This window comes from Ustilago hordei (assembly GCF_900519145.1).
Source record: "Ustilago hordei strain Uho2 genome assembly, contig: UHO2_contig_02, whole genome shotgun sequence".
NCBI classification, from domain to species: Eukaryota; Fungi; Basidiomycota; class Ustilaginomycetes; order Ustilaginales; family Ustilaginaceae; genus Ustilago; species Ustilago hordei.
Genome location: NW_024545252.1, coordinates 1,703,195 through 1,719,874, shown reverse-complemented (window position 1 = coordinate 1,719,874; position 16,680 = coordinate 1,703,195). Strand labels below are relative to the sequence as shown.

General features: G+C 52.3%; 6 protein-coding genes across 6 annotated transcripts; 4 read left to right on the top strand and 2 right to left on the bottom strand.

Moving 5' to 3' along the window:
- Positions 1–1,799: 1,799 nt before the first annotated feature.
- Positions 1,800–2,318, top strand: UHO2_01346 (uncharacterized protein; the record flags this gene model as incomplete). Its single annotated transcript, XM_041553813.1, has 1 exon — positions 1,800–2,318. The coding sequence occupies one exon, from the start codon at positions 1,800–1,802 to the stop codon at positions 2,316–2,318; it is 519 nt and encodes a 172-aa protein (XP_041409747.1).
- Positions 2,319–3,121: 803 nt separating this feature from the next.
- Positions 3,122–4,735, top strand: UHO2_01345 (uncharacterized protein; the record flags this gene model as incomplete). The annotated part of the gene is made up of 1 exon (XM_041553812.1): positions 3,122–4,735. The coding sequence occupies one exon, from the start codon at positions 3,122–3,124 to the stop codon at positions 4,733–4,735; it is 1,614 nt and encodes a 537-aa protein (XP_041409746.1).
- Positions 4,736–4,824: 89 nt separating this feature from the next.
- UHO2_01344 (uncharacterized protein) lies at positions 4,825–6,882 on the bottom strand (the record flags this gene model as incomplete). Its single annotated transcript, XM_041553811.1, has 1 exon — positions 4,825–6,882. One exon carries the CDS (start codon positions 6,880–6,882, stop codon positions 4,825–4,827), a length of 2,058 nt encoding a protein of 685 aa, XP_041409745.1.
- Positions 6,883–7,241: 359 nt separating this feature from the next.
- UHO2_01343 (uncharacterized protein) lies at positions 7,242–10,325 on the bottom strand (the record flags this gene model as incomplete). Its single annotated transcript, XM_041553810.1, has 1 exon — positions 7,242–10,325. One exon carries the CDS (start codon positions 10,323–10,325, stop codon positions 7,242–7,244), a length of 3,084 nt encoding a protein of 1,027 aa, XP_041409744.1.
- A 2,918-nt stretch (positions 10,326–13,243) lies between these two features.
- On the top strand, positions 13,244–14,747 carry UHO2_01342 (uncharacterized protein; the record flags this gene model as incomplete). Its single annotated transcript, XM_041553809.1, has 2 exons — positions 13,244–13,340; positions 13,501–14,747. The coding sequence occupies 2 exons, from the start codon at positions 13,244–13,246 to the stop codon at positions 14,745–14,747; spliced, it is 1,344 nt and encodes a 447-aa protein (XP_041409743.1).
- A 946-nt stretch (positions 14,748–15,693) lies between these two features.
- UHO2_01341 (uncharacterized protein) lies at positions 15,694–16,644 on the top strand (the record flags this gene model as incomplete). Its single annotated transcript, XM_041553808.1, has 1 exon — positions 15,694–16,644. One exon carries the CDS (start codon positions 15,694–15,696, stop codon positions 16,642–16,644), a length of 951 nt encoding a protein of 316 aa, XP_041409742.1.
- Positions 16,645–16,680: the final 36 nt, after the last annotated feature.

Here is a 16,680-nt window from a genome sequence, read left to right as displayed (position 1 = left end):
GCGAATCCAAATGTTGGAACGTGGCAACATTCTAATTGGTGTAAGTTTTGCTCTAGTGCGTTTGATGTTGCCGATTTTTTCCACGCTAAAATGACATCCGAGCCTTGTCACGCCCCCGCCCCATCCGCTGCACAGTCACAAAAATCAGCGCGCCTATCCAATTGTGCGCCCGCCTCCAGCCAACCACATCGACAGCACTCCTTCATCGTTCATTGCATTGCACAACGATGGTGCATCTTCGGCAACAACGCAAACTCCGCACTGGATCTGTGGTCATCATTTGTTCTAATCGACCGGCGAGTGCGGTTCTTCTGCTTCTGATGTGTGACCCAATCAGTTGCCGGTCGTTCGACAACCATTTCGCGCTAAAGAAGCCGCGGAAATGTGTCTCATTTTTGCATCCATCATGGCAAGTAGTGTCAGTGCGCGTCCTTTCTGTCAACGAGCTGCCTATAAGAGCGTATTGTTTACCCGTGTCCATGCTCCGTCGAACGTCCGTCTTAATGAACCATGCAGAAGACAGCTGGTCAACCATGCAAGCTCGTCTGTGCACTCAAAGATCTATCCGAGTTTGTCGTTGACGTCCTTGTCCCCCTTCTTCGCCGTATCCTCCCTCTAACTCCCTGTTGGTCCACGAGCTTAGATGGGAAAATATCTTGTTTGCCTTTCCCAACCAAACGTCACTCTTACCCCTACCCGGTGTGCGGCTCCGCAGAGGACTTTCGACGCCCTACCACCGCTCGCCGTAACATTGAGCTGATCCCCTCGCAACATTTCACTTCTTCCTCTCGCTGCGGTTGGAATGACAGCAACACGTTGCTGAAATTTAACCGTAGGACAAAAGGCTTGCCGAGGCTAGTAGCTTCTTCTTCAACCCAGCCGAACACATTCTGTTTCATTAAATCCCCGTCCCTGCTGTCCAGCGCATGCACTTCTGTCTCCGATTCCTGCGCGTTGGTGGCCATCATCCTCGGCGATGCGATGTGGCTTTCCCAACGGCGTCCGGCGAGCTAATCTGATTGCACCTGCAAAGCTCATCCATCTGTGGCTGTTTCATTGCAACTTAGCTCGTTTCATTCTCTGCCGAGTTTCCCCAGCTTACGCCCTCGCTTAGCTTCATTCTCCATCGAATTGTGCTCTCCAACGTGGTCCTTTCTAGAGTGTTCTGCTGTTTTTCTGCTGCTGATCGACTTTGTTCAGATCAGCAAGCGCTTCTCGTTGTCGGTCATACCGGTATCTGATCTGTTGCCGGTAACAGCACGACTTCCGGCTCCAATTACCGAAACACTAGGACACTGCCTGAACCAACGCAGAAACACCTTTGTTTCCACTGCTGTTTCTTTGGCAGCTGGCTGCTGCTATCGATGAATCTGCATGAGAGCTTACCTGCTCTTCCTGTCTCGCACATACATGGCCGCACAGCAGACCACGTTTCCGATTTGCGTAGATGTCCAACCATAGCAGCCAACTTGAGACATCCCAGACGATTCAGACGTACTGGGATCCTGATGAGCATAAAAGGGGGGCATCTGTTGTGCACATCTCCTCATTCCCAAGACCAGAACCGCACTTCAACCTCTCTCCCCTTCACACAAGCAGCCCGAACTAAACCAACCCAAAATCCCCCTACACACTCACTCAAAATGTTTGCCAAATCCACCTTCATCAGCCTCCTCCTCGCCGCCGCTGGCGCTGTCTAGGCCTTCCCCCTCGTCGAAAGAGCCGGTTGCTCCTCCTACACCGTCATCGACACCCGTGGTACCGGTGAACTCCAAGGCCCATCCGCCGGCTTCCGCACCATGAACCAAAAAATCCTCTCCGCCGTCCGTGGTGGTGTCGAGTACGACACAATCTATCCTGCCGGTTTCGACCAGAACTCCGCCCAAGGTACCGCCAGCATCGTCGCCAAGGTCAAAAACACCCTCGCTTCCAACCCAAACGCGTGCTTCATCCTTGAAGGTTACTCTCAGGGTGCTGCTGCTACTTGCAACGCTCTCCCCCAACTCACGGGTGCTGCTTTCGACGCTGTTAAGGGTGTCATTCTGATCGGTAACCCTGAACACAAGCCTAACCTCGCTTGCAACGTTGACGGTAACGGTGGTAAGACGACTTCCAGCGCTAGGGGTCTCGAGGCTGCTTTCTCGCAGGGTGTGCCTTCGAACTGGGTGTCGAAGACGATTGATTTCTGTATTAACGGTGATGGTGTTTGCGATATTAGCTCGGGCTTAGGTATTACTGCTCAGCACTTGCAGTACCCCTTCAACTCTTACGTCCAGAACACGGGTGCTAGCTTCGCTATCAAGGCTCTTCAGGGATAATTTCACGGGGATCCTGAAACTCTCTCCTTCCCTCAATTTTCTCATCCTCGACATACCTTTGTCTTTCTTTGCCACCCTTAAACACTTTTTCACTCGCATCGTTTAGTATTGCGTTCTTATATAATTTTGTGGATCACTGTCTCAATCCCCTGTCATTCGTTCCCTCAGATGTCATTTGTTCTTTGCTCATGTGCAATTCACTCGTTATCCTCAATTCAGTGCTGAAGATGACGATCCAGCAGGTCTAATCGGGGATAGGATAGATCTAATCGAATCGAGAATCGGACAGAGCCGATCGGAGAGAGAGGTTGGATGCTATTGGGTCCCGCTCGTTGTTGTACACTGTCATTGAGGGTGATACTCCCACATATGGGATGTACCAGCACTTTGTATATATGTCAGGCAGAGAGCTCGAGGCTCTCGCCATGTTCTCTTCTTAGTCAATTGAGTATATTTGTTTCTGTCTACAAACTAACAGTGACATCGTACTCAGACTCTACCCGATCACTAGCATCGGGACCGAAACGACTTCAGTTTTTATCATGTTGAGCATTGTAGTAATTAATGGTGATACCAGAAAATGTGGGACAGTTTGTGCGTGAGCCCCCTTTTTTCCTCTTTTTTGAGCCTGCTTTTCAGGATGGACCCTTCTTTCGCCCCCAGCCATGCCTCCACATTTCGATGCTTGGATGCCAATTTTAGCGCACAGACACTCAACTCAGCCTTCCTTCGTCAACCTCCCGCCTTGTCTAGGTCCAATCTGCACCACCACCATCTAAGCCATATACCCAGGATTCGTCAGAATGGATCACAACAATCCAGCTCCAACCTCAAGCATCACAGCACCGACAAAGAGCGGCTTTCATCAAGCAGCGTCTTTCGTTGAACGCGCGCTTAGTTTCCGCTCCAACACTCAGCGGTCAACTTCTTCTTCTTCTGTTCCGGGGCAAGAGGCTTCTTCCTCAGCACAGCACAAACCTGCAAGACCAGCAATTGGCGCTCCACTGGAAGCAGCTGATCTGAAGGAGATGGAAAGTTTCCCGAACATCACCCAAGACCAAATCGAGCGCTTGCTTCCCGGGGAGGAGTTGGAGCAGGCCAGACAATGGATACTGGCGGCACTGCAAGAGATGCATTTGAATTATGATCTTGATCCGAAGCTGCTAGGTGAACGGAACGAAGTGAATAAGGGTCATGCTTTGCTTGCGCTTCTTCTTTCCAGGATTATCGTTCAAGCGACAGAAGCAGGCGAAGGGCATGAGCGAGGGGAAGGCCACCTCTCGGGCGCTGTACCTGATCAAGAATCCAGCTCGAAACCCAATGCCGCTTCATCCGACCAAAGTGCAAAACCAAAATCAGCGGTAGCAGCCCCAACAAGAGCATACGAAACACACGACCTACTCAAAGCAATCGACAAAAAAGACGTCGAAACTATCCTCGCCATTCGCGATGCAAACTTCGACCTCCTTCTCGATCTCTCCCAGGGCGGTGGGCCCACCGCTAAGAACACCCCAGCGGCATCACAAGCAGGTGGATCAACCAACACTCCCCTAGGCTACGCCATCTCCCTCGGCAAAGGGTGGGAAAGTATATCCATCGTCCTCATCGGTGCTCTTTCTAAGTTCGTCAACCAACTCCCTGATGATGAATACGAATTCGAAAACGCCCCTTCGAACACTATTGGGTCTACGCTTGTCAAAGTCAAAAAGCCAAAAAAACTTCAACTCGACCCACGGATAATGGCACGTCTACGCAAGATTCGGGTCAATTTGAAGCTTGCTATTGATCATAGCATTTTCCAGGACCAAACGAGTCTATTGGCTTCGTATTTGCAAGTGTTGGTGATGTCGGAAGGTTCACCATTCTTGCATGCTGCGATTGAAGATGTTGCGCATTGCCTGGGGGTCAGGTTTGGGTTGAATAGTGATGGAGGAGCAGATCCGGTTGTGAGGGCGAGAGGACAGGTGATGCAGTTCGTTAGTGAGAGTTTGAAGCATAAGAGTGATAAAGTGGCTACGGTGAAGGATTACATTGCGAATGCTGTGGGGGATTTACTTCTAATGGCGATCTGGGAGAGGGTGCGCCTCAGTAAAGGGCAGTTAGAGAGGGTAAAGGAGGGGTTGGGTGAAGGGGAAACGGGCGAGGTTGGGGATTTGGCGAATCCACTACCGATGTATTTCTTTGCTAGGGATGATAGAGTGGCAAGTCATTACGTGGCGAGGATTGGGAAGTTGCAGCATGTGAGTGATGGGCTAAGTGGTGGGGGAAAGGGACCTCCGGCGGGGTTGGTGAAATTGGGGATGAAGGTGGCAGAAGCTTTGCAGGAGGGGGCTAGGAGGAAGACTAGTTATGAGAGGTTGGAGTTGATTGGGGGGGTGTTGAGTGGTGCGGCGGGGAAGAAGAGTTCAAAATCATGATTGGTCAGTAGCAGTTCAATAATCAAGGGTCGTTCATGCTCACAGTCTCTTATCGGTGTTCAACGTGTGATTGATGGCTGAGTCTATCATCAAACACCTCTTCGTGTTCCCTGACTAGCAACGGCCTTGGCCAGATCTCTATCCCTCTCTTCGTCCTTCCTCTTCTCCCTTCTCCTCTGCTGCTCAATCAACTGTTTCACCACTTCCATCTCTTCCTCTATCTCCTGCTTAAGCTCAACCAGCTCCAGCTTCGTCTGGATGAGCACCCTCGAATCGGCATTCAAACTCGCCTTTTCCGCATCCAAGGCTACCTCGCATAGATTCGACCAATCCATGTGTCTTCTACATTTGCGTTTGGCCGTCACACAAATCAGCTTCGCTCCTGCATCTGCATCTCGTGAATCGTCGAGCACTCCATCTAGCGGCTTCTCATACGCAAGAATAGTTCGCCCAGGCTCACTGTGAGCCCAAGCATCGAACGCCGCATCGTCCCAATGCAATCGTTGGTCGTATCCGCAGCGCAGGCCGCCGACTTCGGGTGTGGATTTCGACTTTTTGCTAGAGCCTTTCTTTTTCTTCGACTTTTTAGGGGAAGGGTCGTCGGGCATTTCTTCGTCTTCTTCCCCTGGGTCTGGAGTGTCGTTGGCTTGAATGGTGGATCCGATGGGCGGGAGTGTGGGGACTCGGTCAGAGACGAGATGGAGGAGGGTGCTGCGGAGGTCGAGACGATCGAGACGGGCATTAATGCGGGATTTGTCGATGTCCACGGCATAAAGTTGGGTTGTGATCATTGTGTGTTGTTCGGTGAGGGAGATGAGGTTTATTCCTGATGATGTTGCTTTAGAAGATGAGGATGGGTGGGAGGGTGAAGAAGGTTCTGGTGCTGCGTCATTCTTTGCTGCTGGTGATGGTATGGGCGAGGGTGAGGGTTGAGTTGCGGCACCGTTGACCTGAGGCTGCGCTATGCCGTTTGGAGCACCATTCACCATTGCCGCGCCTGTCTCTTCATCCTTCTTGACCATCAGCGCAAATGCCCCAGCAACACCCAGCCTCTGCACCGGCCAATCACCATCCCCCATCCCCTTCACCTCCTTCTCCCACTCTGTACCCACACCTTCCTCCCTCACCGTAAATCCCTCCGTCCTCTTCGCCAACCTCACCCTTCGATCAGTCTCCCAAATCTCCACCCCACCTTTACTCTTCGCCACCTTCATCAACCCAAACCTCGCCTCTAGTGCCAACACTCCGCATCTATCCGAGCAATAATTACTAAATGGAGTCCTCGCTGCATGTCTACACTCTCCTCTCGTACATGCTTTCTTATACGTAGTCTCCTCACCTGTGACCTGATAACATGGTGGACAGATAAACCGGTCTACCAACTCAACATCAGCTTCGTTCATAGACATGCAGCGGTAGTGGTACCATTGTTCGCAACGATCACACATGATCATGCCTCCTTCGACGTCGTCTTGTCTTTTCTGGCATACGCAGTATAGGGTGTTGTCCACATCTTCTTCCTCTTCGGTTGGGGGGAGGAATGGGGGTGTTTCTTCGAACTTGGGCTTGGTGCGGCTTGAAGAAGATTCAGGATGTGAGGAAGACGAGGAGGTGACTTTCCTGGTGGTAGAAGAGGACTTTTTGCTCTTGCTGGAGCTAGTGGCGGAGGTGGATTCTTTCCTGGTTGTGGAGGCGGTCTTCTTCTTCTTTGCTGGTGGAGGATGTGATGGTTCTCGTGATGGCGTCGCTGGCGCTGGTGAGACTGTGGGCAGGCGTGTGCCAGGATCAGGTTTGATGGTTATTGCATCTTCGGTTGACGTTGGTTGCGCTTTCGGTGTTGGTGCAGGCGAAGGCCTTGGTGTCTCCTGCTCCACTTTCACTGCCGGAGTGTCCCTGTCCCAGGCATCAGCTGCTCCTTCTGTGACGCTACTAGAAGCCTGATTTGCACGGTTGCTCGAAGTGGTCTCTGCAATTGTTGTTGTTGGATTTTTCAGTGTCGTATCGCGAGACAGAGAGCGGTCCAGCAGCGCTGACTTAGCTCGCTTCTTTGGCGGCGTGAGATCCACCTCCGTGCTTGTCGATGTGGAAGCTGTGTTGACTTCTGCATCTGGTTCTGCCTTGATGGCCAGCTCCTCGCCAGCTTGCATCTTTAAGAGCAGCCTCAGCCAGCTGTAGGTGGCCCAGATCGGTGTGGTGAGATGGTGGCGAGGGTTGATGAGAAGGAACGGTCGATGTCGTGTTGCAAAAGGGCTCCAGCTACAGATTCGAAACTTTTCAGGGTCCAAGATGCCAACACTCAATGCGCTAAGCTGCACCGCGCCTTTTGCCGAGTTCCGAAATTTGATGCTTACACCGTCAAATACTGCGTGGGCCAAGCAGAACACACATTCGTTTGCGTATACACAATCTCTCTCTGTCAACGACATTTGACAAAACAAAGCCAAAAGACAGGTATGGTATTGCTATTGCTTTAAACTGATGTGGTATGAAGAGACAGTGATCAGATTCATGGGAGTCTGCTCGGTGGAGGACGGAAAAAGAGGTTGTCGATGCTAACAGTACTAGCATCCCACAGTGTAGGTTGAAGATGTGCTTCCCTCGATACCGTCGAATCGCCTGTGCTGAAGCGCTCGAAATGACGTGAGGCTACAGCTGGAAATCCGGCAGGCTGCATCATTGCAAGCCCTGCCGGACCTTGGTCAACAGGCGCCACGCTGCTTGTCTCGACATGCTCTGCGAGTTCGCGAACGGTGATGCCACCATTCACAGTACTGTCACGCGACGGCTGCGCAGTCTGCCAGCTTTGCACTCTTCCCGTCTGACTGGAGCTGCTCGAGTCGCTGCTGCTTACGGAGGCATTGGAAGGCGAGGGGCGAGAGGTTTTCAGGCCTGGAATGGACTGACCACCGTTCTCCTGCGCTGTTGCTGTCTTGTGCTTTCCTCTCCAGTATCCAGCGTCATCGGGTTGCATAGCTCCGGTTGGGACCAGATCATCCTGCAGAATGGTAGAAGCTCCAGGATTGATCCAGGCATGACGAATTCGGGCCTCACTAAGGTCTCGCTTCGCATGGAAGCCAGCTGAGACTTCCTGCCTCACTGCAGAATAAGGATGGTCGCCGAGCTGAGCCTTGAGGTCGTTCAGCGTCAGAGGTGGCCTGTAGCCTGTCAATGGCGCACGATGGGTGGCGTGCACCTCCGTTCGGGTGATCGCTTGAGCTACTGGTGGAGTCATCACCCGTAGTGCTCCGAGCTTGACATGTGCGCCGTTGTTAGATCCTTGAATCGGTATAGGAGACTTGCCGATGATGACAGTCTCGTTCGACACTAGTTTTCGTTCTCTTCCGAATGACCTGACCGTATCGACCGTTGCATGCGAGGGTGTCTTCCTATGCATGCTAGGCTCAGAACTACGCTGCGAAGTAGGTAGCAGACAGCTACTTGGCTTTGGTGTTTCAGCAGCGGCGCTGCGTCCACGAGCCCTGCCAGTCAGGCTCGCAAAGCGTGCTGCTAGGGCTCGGACCGGATTAGGACGTTGCATCGCGCCTTCAAGGCAAAGATCAGGGGTACTGATTGACATGTTGTGGTTGCTGTAGGTACGTCTGCGCTTTGATTGGACGATCAAGAAGGTCTGCTCCGTGCCATCTTCGTTCCACACGCGATGCACTCTGATGGGATTCACATTGGCGTCGTGGGTATTGTCGGATGCAGACCCATTGACGCGCCTTCTGTCTAACTCCTCGGACGATGGGTCGGTCAAGCAGGGACTGAGGCGGTCACGGAGTGGAATCGCATTCGCACCGAGGCTGTTCCGATACTCTTCACGCCAGGCCTGTCGCTCTTCCTCCAACTCACGGTTGCGCTGTAAGAGTTCGGATGCGTCCAGAAGCTCAATTGAGTCCTCACTGGCGCGACCAGCATCATTCTGCGGCGAGGCGGCTGGCGTTGGCGTAGGAGGAGTTGGTATAGGAGGCAACGGCTTAGTGGGAGGAAGTCTTGATGACGGCAATGCTGCGTCTTTGGGAGGCACTGGCGGCGGTATGCTTTCATGCAGGACAATGCGTGCATCCTTGCTTGGAAATTGTCGGAGCTGAGTACGCTCGCTTGGAAGCTGCAGCCGATCAAAGTGTCCGGTCGTCGATGCATCCAGTGTTGATTTGGGCACGACGTGAAGCCGATCGGCCTCACTAGCTGCCACATTGCGCTGCCAGAACCGTTCTGGGGCGGCGTAGACCCTCTCGACGACAATGGCAGGGGTCGAGCCGAGACTGCGGGACCTTAAGCGTGGCCGAGGCAGCATGATTGCCTCGCAGCTATTGTAGGGCTCTAGATAGCGAGGACCGTAGACGAGCTCAGCAGTCAAGGATGGTACACGATATTTCGATTGAGAATGCTGATCGTGCTCTTGACTGTTATGAGCAGGAGGTCTTTGCGGCAGCCCTCCTTGCGCCTGAGGAGAGGACTCTGAGAGCAAGGTTGGCCGAGACCGAGATGCGTCAAGATAGGTCGAATATTGATTGGAGCTGATGTTGTCGTCGAATTTGACTCTGTCGTGGTGGTAAGGCCTGCCTCCAATTCTCATTGCTGCGTCCTGTGCGGCCGATGAAATGGGATTCTCGATGCCCAACACGGAAGAAGGTCGCGAAGGATGGCAACTGTTCCCAACAGACGTGGGATGTGTCTGTACAGTGGTAGCAAGACTCGGACCGCGGCTATGAGTAAAGTTAGTGGAAGAAGCGCGATGCACTGAACTCGAGTGTGAGTGGCCGTAGCCACTGGCTGCGGAAGATGGTCTGGAAGGATGAGGGAAACTTGCTGAGATGTAGCTTGACCACGGTTGATCTCTGGAACCCTCGAAATGAAGCGCTGGGCTTGGGACTAGAGCCGGTGGCGATGTATACTGTATCTCTGCACCGTCGAGCAGGCCAGAAGGAAGGGATGAGTGATGCGATGCGGTGCCGTGATTTCGCAGTGAGCAAGGCACCGAACCAAGCGAAGGTGACAAGCTAGAAGTCGAGGCAGACCTTGCACGGTGTAAATTGTGACGGTAGGAGGTTGGCAGCCCTGACTCGATGCGTGGTCGGTGGAAGCTTGTGTGGTTATGGTGCCCTGTGCCCGCTACTGTGATCAATCGCTGCGAAAGAGCCGCTTTCTCTTCGTTCCGTGCTTTATGAGCTAGAGCAGAGGGATCGAATGGTTTTAGCTGCTCAAGTGGATCGCTGACTGTGCTTTCGGAACTGCCGGTCCCATTGACATTGCCCAGAGGCCGCTGCAAATCTGCAGCCCCTGTGACTGGAACATTTGCTTCATCGGCACGACGCTTTGGAGGAGACGGCTCCTTCCGATCGAAGGACAAATACTTTGGCCTTGGGTTGGAGAAGGGGCAATCGTCTGAAGCCGAGTGCAGCCGATCATTGTAGCTTGGCCTTGTTTCCTGCAGAAAGATGTGCCTCGGCGGCGGTGTTGGGAATGAGGAAGCTTGAGGCGTTCTGATTTCACCATCAGAGGCAGTATCGGAGAGCCTCCGATCATTTACGCTGACAAAATCGATCGAGGTCGCAAGTGACAGGGACGAAGTCCAATCTCCCGGCATTCTCTGTGCTGCGCTTGCAGTGGAGCGCGTGGCAGGGCGGCACCTGATCAACAGCTTTCTACCTTGGTCCAATCCAACGTAAGAGAAGCTTCAACGGGGCTGCCGGGAAGTTTTCTGGAGAGTGCCAGCTCCTTTAAGGATGTGTAGGAAGTGTGATATAAGCTGAGCCTAAAGTAAAGCTCGACAGAGTGTTTGGCAGCTTGCAGAGTAGCACTTCATGCCTAGCATGTTGTGGTCGTCGCCGCTGGTCGTGTGCTGATGCGATAGGGTGAAGATGCTGAAGCCAAGCGTGAGAATGTAGGGTGTTGTTGTGTGGGAAGGACAGGGACCGAGCGATCCTGTCTGCTCGACCTGCAACGCAAATGAGGTGGGCGCGGTAGTTCCAGGCGGGTGGTTGCGTATTGCTCAAGCGAGGCGACAACAGCGAAATGAGATGCCAAGGGGCTGCTTGCAGATAGAAGCTTTGTGTTCCTGTCTCTCTTCAGATTCAATTCTTGATACGGTACAGCACTCGAAGGATGACAATTGCTGCCTGGTCTCCCACCTTCTTTTCGAGATAGAAACAAGGACGAGCTAGATGGTGTGATGAAGCTGCAATCAGTACTCCATCCCAGCTACGAGTGATGTGATTGCGTGCGAGAAGCCCATGTTTGTTCTCGAATGCGGAAGGGCGATAGCGATGGACGAGGATGTGATTGTACAAGTCCAAGTCTCAAGCCTGAATGGACTGGGCCAGAAGGGAGAGGGAATCGCGTGTGTCAAGCCGAAGCATGAGCTGGAAGACTCAGGGGCCCCCGCGTAGCCGCCAGTTGGCGTAGCGTCAAAGGTGTTGTCACGCTTATCTGCAAAGCTGTGCTGTTTGTTCCGCGTACCTTCAGCTCTTTTAGGTCTCTTGTGCGATGCGAATGCTGCAATGCTGCAATGCTGCAAGCGTTCACAAGATTGATATCTTTCTCCTTGGAAACAAGAGGATCCAAGCGGGTGATGGAAGCGAGATTCTATGCTTCACCTGTGCAGCGTTGCACTAGACTAATGCACGGCAACGGGGTTCCTGACGAGGCTCAAGCTTAGCCAGTAGCCCTCGCAGCCGGTCAAGGCAGTCTCTGTTGCTGAGAGGCATGGCGTGACCACAGCGCTCCGCATCTGAGTCAGCCTTAGAGAATCATCACTTGGACCAACTAAAAGGGCTACTGGACAGCCATTTGGCCCTAGTCGTCTAGCCTGCCGAAGGCCTGGTTGTGGCCAGACTAGGCTACTATGGGCGGTCAAGAACATGATCGAATCCGCTCGTGGCTCACAGAGTCAGAGTCGCCACCAAATGGAGCAAGCAAAAGCCACCAATTGGAGAAGAACATAGTGTGGCGGCCTCTCCTCTTCATCTTGCATGAGGCATGGATATGCATGCATCCCCAACAGCGATCTTATTGTTGGAAGTGCACAAGCCACTCAGCAAAAGGCAAGGATTCTGACGAGCTAGTCGTCTGACCAACAATTGGACCCGCGGCATGACATTGCAGAATCGCGAGCTGTCTCAGTGGTACTTCAAAGAACATCTTCCTGTCTAGCGCCTGCCAACGGGCAGATCTAGAAGCGGTCGTGATCGGGAAGCACGTCTCAGAAGATTATTGATCGTCATCGTCGACCACCTGAAGATGATGCAGGTACTTGAGAGTTGGCAACTCCCATCTATCTCATGAATTGTGCATCACTGCACCGTCAGAGTCGTCCATGACAAGTCGCTGTGCAAGGCGGACTCCACATTTCAGTACCTTGTCTCGGTTTCGCCTTCGGCTAAGACGTCAAACATCGAAAATTTGTTCGTTGGCATGTCTAACAACCTTCGGACCCTGAACACGGATCTGCATCCAAAGGCCAACCTTGCTTTAAGTGTCCCTCGCAAGATGGGGAATAGAATGTATTCAAGATCTGACGAAGCAGAAATCATGGCAACTGAAGTGTTCTTGCTTAGTATGATGGTCAAATCAAAATATTCGAGATTATCTTGTGCTATTGCTCAATGACGACAACGACCCGAATGAGGGGTATCCGGCTAAATTAGAAAATTACCCGATTGTCCTCAAACTTACACACAGGGTCTGTACAAGAGCAGTCTGCATTCGTGTCACGCAGGCAGCCACGGGCGAACCTCGTTGTTATGAAGGAGGACAACCGTGCCCTAGCCTTTCGAACCCTTTCATCAAGAGGGGCCGCGACACCATACTTGGCGATGAATTGACCCTGGCCGTCTTATCACAGCAAGGGATCTGAAAGCAATGTGACTATGAAGCGCCCTTCTCGTCTAGTGCTTCTGGTGAAAGAGCAAGGAAGGGCTTCAAAGCTCACACAGGCAAGCCCTGAGCTAGTTGTCAAGTTGAAATATCCTTTTTGAACCGTCACAAGAAGCTCTCAATGTTATCAGCCGCCACATTATTGATCTACAGGGCTCTTCGGGGCTCGAGCGTGCGCCTTCTCATCTGCACTTCATATGTGCTCGAGTCCTGTCGAACATGAAGAACGATCAAAGGCCCACGTATGATCCCTCACACCTCATTCCTTCCGTGTGCTTCTGAAAGGCTCTTTCAGCGGCTAAGCTTTGACTATGGACAACGCAGCGCACAGCTGGACTGTTGTATTGCTGGCATTGCAATCAGTCTGATCATTCCGTCCTACTCTACCGCTCATCATGCGCTCCGAGACTTGCGTAGCTCAGGCATCTGTCTCTTCCCACCTTTCGTCACCGATTATCCTTCACCTCCTTGTACACTCCCACCACTTCATTGTAGTCTTCAAGCTTGCTTTTCTTCTCTTCAGGCTTGCTTTTCTTCTCTTCACCATACTCATACTGGCATCTAAGCCTTACATTTCGCCTCAAGACCTCACAACGTTTTCAGTGCTACACACCGTTCGAACAGTGTACAATGGATCTGCTTTCGAGCGAGCCCGGCAAAACACTTCATCGCGTGCCTCACGCAAGCACGAGCAGCGACACCAGCTTTGTCGCCTTCATAATGCAGAGTGAGATTCACTTGCTATTCTTTAGAGCACGCTCTTGCGCATTGCTGACATGTTCATCCAACTACCTTGGTTCTGATACCTACAGTTTCCCAAGGCCGATCCCGAAGCAGGACTCAGGATACAATCTATTCATGTGCTTCATCCTTCAATGAGGGTGCAGTCATCTCTACGTCTGACAGAAAGTCGGACTCATCTCCCTGTGGCATTGTTACTCCTGTGCAGCCTTCACATCAGTTACCATCAGATTCCACATCGCCTCTAGGCGTGCTGATCGACAACAGCAAGCCACCGCCGCGTCCTCCTCGTGCTTTTCGACCGCCTAAACAAGATTCGGCTCCTTCTCCTACCAGAACTCATCGGAGACTTGCGCTTCCATCACGGCATTATTGCTACGATCCGTTCTCAGGATTTGAAGTGCCAGACTCCTCTATCGACTCAACCCTAAGTCGTAGCCGAGCTGACAGCATCGACCTCGATCCTGACATGTACGAAGTGATAGCCAAGCAGCACAAAGCTGGTTCTACGTATCCTATACAGACAGTAGAGTCGTACGACAATGACGACTTTGCGAAACCACTCGCCTGGTTGGTGCTGGATAACGATACTGCAACGTACGACACAAGCCTCTCAGCGCTCGATGCGAGCTCGCTCCATCAGATACCCAAGTGTCCGCCGAGACGGGCGAAGGGGGCCTTGACTGCGTCCACATCCTACGCTTCTCTAGTGTCAGCATTCAGCACCAGCAGCAAGACAATCGATGCGAGTGAGAATGACAAGCTTCGAACACAACCTCGTGCCTCTAGCTTCATGGCAAGCAAAATGTTTATTACCTCGGCGTTGCGAAAGCTGAGTGTAAACGCGTCCTCACTATCAGGCATTTCGAGCCAGGATAGCAATCTCACAATGAGATCGTTATGGAAACGCAGAACAAGTCAATCATTTGTTTCTCAACCCTCCGCACTTGCTTCGTCGGTCAGCGTCACACACGGCTCCGACGACTCTGATAGCGACTCTGAGTTGGAGGCAGTTATTCCAAAGATGGCCTTTGATGCGACACTACCATCCACCTCTGCTGCAAGCAGTCCTCGATCTACAGTATCTGTTTTGCGGCAAATGACGGACAAGGCAGGCAAGGAAGATGTTACCACCTTGCCAATAGCAACCGAACCCATTCCTGAGTCAGTACGGCAGGGTCATCTCAGCTTGCCTTTTTATCATCGAGGTCTGCGCAAAAAGATGTACCCTCCGCGGGTGCGGTATGAGGTGTTTCCAGCCACCACTAAGCCACCTGTTCGATGGCAATCTCCTCCTGCTTCGCTGAGCCCTCGACTCTTTGCTGCAACACATTTGCCTTCCTCTTCTGGACCCAGACCAGCTTTTGATGGTTCGCGAAGCCGCTTGCTCTGATGCACCGCTTCCTTTTGATTCGTGCGTGATATCCAGAGATGTGCCAACATCTCGAGCACTGTGGCATCTCTAGTCTGCTCCCTTGCTTCGTCTTCTTGAAGCACGTAGCGTGCTCTTGTTTCGACTACTCCACACCCATTCGACTATGTACTTACATTCTGCCCCTTTAATCGCTGTATGTCGATACTTCATCTTCTCAAGACATCGCATCGTGTATTTTTGATTCGTTTTGCAATCCCAGAGCTTCATCAGACCCAGCCGTCGACTCAGACTGCAGCAGCGTAGATCGCGTGCTATAGTAATGAGCACGATATAGGAACCTGCTGTTCAAGAGTGCGATCTCTGAATTGACAAGCAGCCATCGAGCAATGCAACAAATTCAAATCTGGAATTTTTCACGCTACAACGCAAGCGCTTCTCCGCACTGCTTTCCTATCATGCCTGCGTGTTGCTTGAAATGAATCGTGTGTTTGAAGGAGCCCGATTCAAAGCCGTCGTTGAAAAGAGGCTATTTTTGAGATGCTTCTTTTGGGGGAGAGGGTCGCGTCTTCCTGCCGGTTGAATCGGTTAAGGGAGAAACACACACTGGCTTTCAAGCTTCAAACGGACCAACGGCTTGCACTTTTACCGGAGAGCTTGGATCCATTCAATGGAAAGTAAATTCAGAAAAGTGCACCGTGCTGGATTTCACAACACCGGCGCCTCTTCCTACTTTCACCTCTTGACCCTACCATCTCCGCAACATTAGCACCCATCTCTTTGAGCTTCCTCATAACGGCCTATTGCCAAGTAGCATACTGCCTACACAAGCACTCGTGTTCTTCTGCTACTAGGCGACACGCACCGAAGCATCGCACCATCGGAACCTAGCATTGCCTCGGACTCGAAACGCAACCTCGCGACCCACCCTTTCAAGCTTACTTCAACACAGATCCCAGACGCCACGATGTCGAAACCCACAACAGCAGCTGCTGGGCTAAGGCGGCCATCTCGCATGCCCAACCCAACCGACAAGGTTCTCGGCTGCTTCTCCAACATCGAGCCATCCCCACGTCTCGATCACATGATTCGCTACCTCTCAACATGGTCTGGAACAGATAAAGCGCTCATGCTTACCCAGTACTCCTCCAAACTCGTGATCATCCTCCTCAACCTCCAGTACGCTTTGCGGCTGCGCATGCTCGGCATTCGCTCTACCAAATCATCCTCAGCAGCGCAAAGGATCCAAAAGCTGAGCTCGCTCATCAGCGACGCCAGAGTGCTCTACCGTATCTGGGGTATTTTGCCCATCATCAAGTGGATGATAGGTCTCGAAAGGTCTCCTCCTCCCACACGAATGCTGCACAACATCGAGCGAATTCAAGGATGGTCCATGTTGGCTTACTGCCCTATGGAAGCGGTTGCGTATCTGGGCAGTCACGGGATTTTGCCTGTCTCGGCGGCGATTCAGAACGCGTTCTGGTTGTGGGGATCGCGTTTCTGGGCTCTTTACGTCGCGCTCCAGCTGCTGCATCTCGTGGAGGACAACAGATTGCTCAGACTGAGAGCTAAGGCGTTAGAGCGATCGCGTGGTCATCCCACCCCCAACAAGATTCAACTCAACTCCAACGGGCAACTCACACTTCAGTCAGAAAAGCCGGGCTCGACTACAACTACACAGGAGCAAGTCATCACTCGCAGAATGTGGGACGAGTTGGATGATAGGAAATCAGCCATTCTCAATGAGTTGTGGGTCAACCTTGGGTATTTGCCATTGACGATTCACTGGTCTTGTGCAAAGGGGTTGATTGGGGAAGGGTGGGTTGGCCTTTTCGGTACGATTGCGGCTATGGCTGGTTTGCGGTCGGGATGGAAGAACTCGGCTGTTCCACCTGTGCCTCTTCCTGCTGCTTCTTAGTTGATCGCCGAAGACTGTACTCAGCTAGCTTAAGGA